General features: G+C 46.0%; 1 protein-coding gene across 1 annotated transcript in view; it reads right to left on the minus strand.

Moving 5' to 3' along the window:
- Window positions 1-1,951, minus strand: part of LOC140322308 (uncharacterized) — a gene marked incomplete in the record, with an annotated part of 34,257 nt that overhangs the window by 17,311 nt on the left and 14,995 nt on the right. Inside the window, 1 exon segment of the mRNA XM_072398887.1 lies at window positions 14-1,948. Coding sequence (XP_072254988.1) covers window positions 14-1,948 — 1,935 coding nt within the window.

Here is a 1,951-nt window from a genome sequence, read left to right on the forward strand (position 1 = left end):
TCTGCTGTTGTGCTTGTTTCCGAAGCCACTGTTGTATCAGCTATTGTGTCTGCTGTTGTGCTTGGTTCCAAAGCCACTGTTGTATCTGCTGGTGTATCAGCTGTTGTGACTGCGGTTGTGCCAGCTGTTGTGCTTGATTCTGAAGCCACTGTTGTATTAGCAGTTGTGTCTGCTGTTGTGCTTGTTTCTGAAGTCGCTGTTGTATCAGCTATTGTGTCTGCTGTTGGGCTTGTTTCCAAAGCCACTGTTGTATCTGCTGGTGTATCAGCTGTTGTGACTGCTGTTGTGCCAGCTTTTGTGCTTGTTTCTGAAGCCGATGTTGTATCAGCTGTTGTATCTGCTGTTGTGCTTGTTTCTGAAGTTTCTGTTGTGCCAGCTGTTGTGCCAGCTGTTATGCCAGCTGTTGTGCTTATTTCTGAAGTCGCTGTTGTATCTGCTGTTGTGCCAGCTGCTGTGCTTGTTTCGGAAGCTGCTGTTGTATCTAATGTTGTATCAATTGTTGTGTCTGCTGTTGTGCTTGCTGTTGTATCAGCTGGTGTATCAACTGTTGTGTCTACTATTGTGCTTGTTTCTGAAGCCCCTGTTGAATCAGCTGTTGTACCAGCTGATGTATCGGCTGTTGTATCAGCTGTTGTGCTAGCTGTTATGCCAGCTGTTGTGCTTGTTTCAGAAGTCGCTGTTGTGTCTGCTGGTGTATCAACTGTTGTGTCTGCTTTTGTACTTGTTTCTGAAGCCACTGTTGTATCTGCTGTTGTATCTGCTGTTGTATCAGCTGTTGTGCTTGTCTCTGAAGTCACTGTTGTGTCTGCTGTTGTATCAGCTGTTGTGTCTGCTGTTGTGCCAGCTGCTGTGCTTGTTTCAAAAGCTGCTGTTGAATCTGCAGTTGTATCAGCTGTTGTGTCTGCAATTGTGCTTGTTTCCGAAGCTGCTGTTGTAATAGCGGGTGTATCAACTGTTGTGTCTGCTGTTGTGCTTGTTTCTGAAGCCATTGTTGTATCAGCTGTTGTGTCCGCTGTTGTGCCAGCTGCTGTGCTTGTTTCCGAAGCTGCTGTTGTATCTGCTGGTGTATCAACTGTTGTGTCTGCTATTGTGCTTGTTTCTGAAGCCCCTGTTGTATCAGCTGTTGTGTCTGCCGTTGTGCCAGCTGTTGTGCTTGTTTCCAAAACCGCTGTTGTTTCCGCTGTTGTGTCTGCTGTTGTGCCAGCTGTTGTGCTTGTTTCCAAAACAGCTGTTGTATCTGCTGTTGTGCTTGTTTCTGAAGGTGCTTTGGTGTCAGCTGTTGTATCAGTTATTGTATCAGTTGTTGTATCAGCTGTTGTGTCTGCTGTTGTGCCGGCTGTTGTGCTTGTTTCCGAAACCGGAGTTATATCTGCTGTTGTGCTTGTTTCCGAAGCCGCTGTTGTTTCAGCTGGTGTTTCAACTGTTGTGTCTACTATTGTGCTTGTTTCTGAGGCCACTGTTGTATCTGCTGTTGTGCCAGCTGCTGTGCTTGTTTCGGAAGCTGCTGTTGTATCTAATGTTGTATCAATTGTTGTGTCTGCTGTTGTGCTTATTTCCAAAGCTGCTGTTGTATCAGCTGGTGTATCAACTGTTGTGTCTGCTATTGTGCTTGTTTCTAAAGCCTCTGTTGTATCAGCTGTTGTATCAGCTGTTGTGCTTGATTCTGAAACGGCTGTTGTATCAGCTGTTGTGTCTGCGGTTGTGCTTGTTTCTGAAGGCGCTGTTGTATCAGCTGTTGTGCCAGCTGTTATGCTTGTTTCCGAAACCGGTGTGGTATCTGCTTTTGTGCTTGTTTCCGAACCCGCTGTTGTATCAGCTGGTGTATCACCTGTTGTGTCTGCTATGGTGCTTGTTTCTGAAGCCACTGTTGTATCTGCTGTTGTATCAACTGTTGTGCCTACTGCTGTGCTTGTTTCCGAAGCTACTGTTGTATCTGCTGTTGTATCAACTG

Source organism: Pyxicephalus adspersus, chromosome 2 (assembly GCF_032062135.1).
Source record: "Pyxicephalus adspersus chromosome 2, UCB_Pads_2.0, whole genome shotgun sequence".
In the NCBI taxonomy this organism is placed as follows: Eukaryota; Metazoa; Chordata; class Amphibia; order Anura; family Pyxicephalidae; genus Pyxicephalus; species Pyxicephalus adspersus.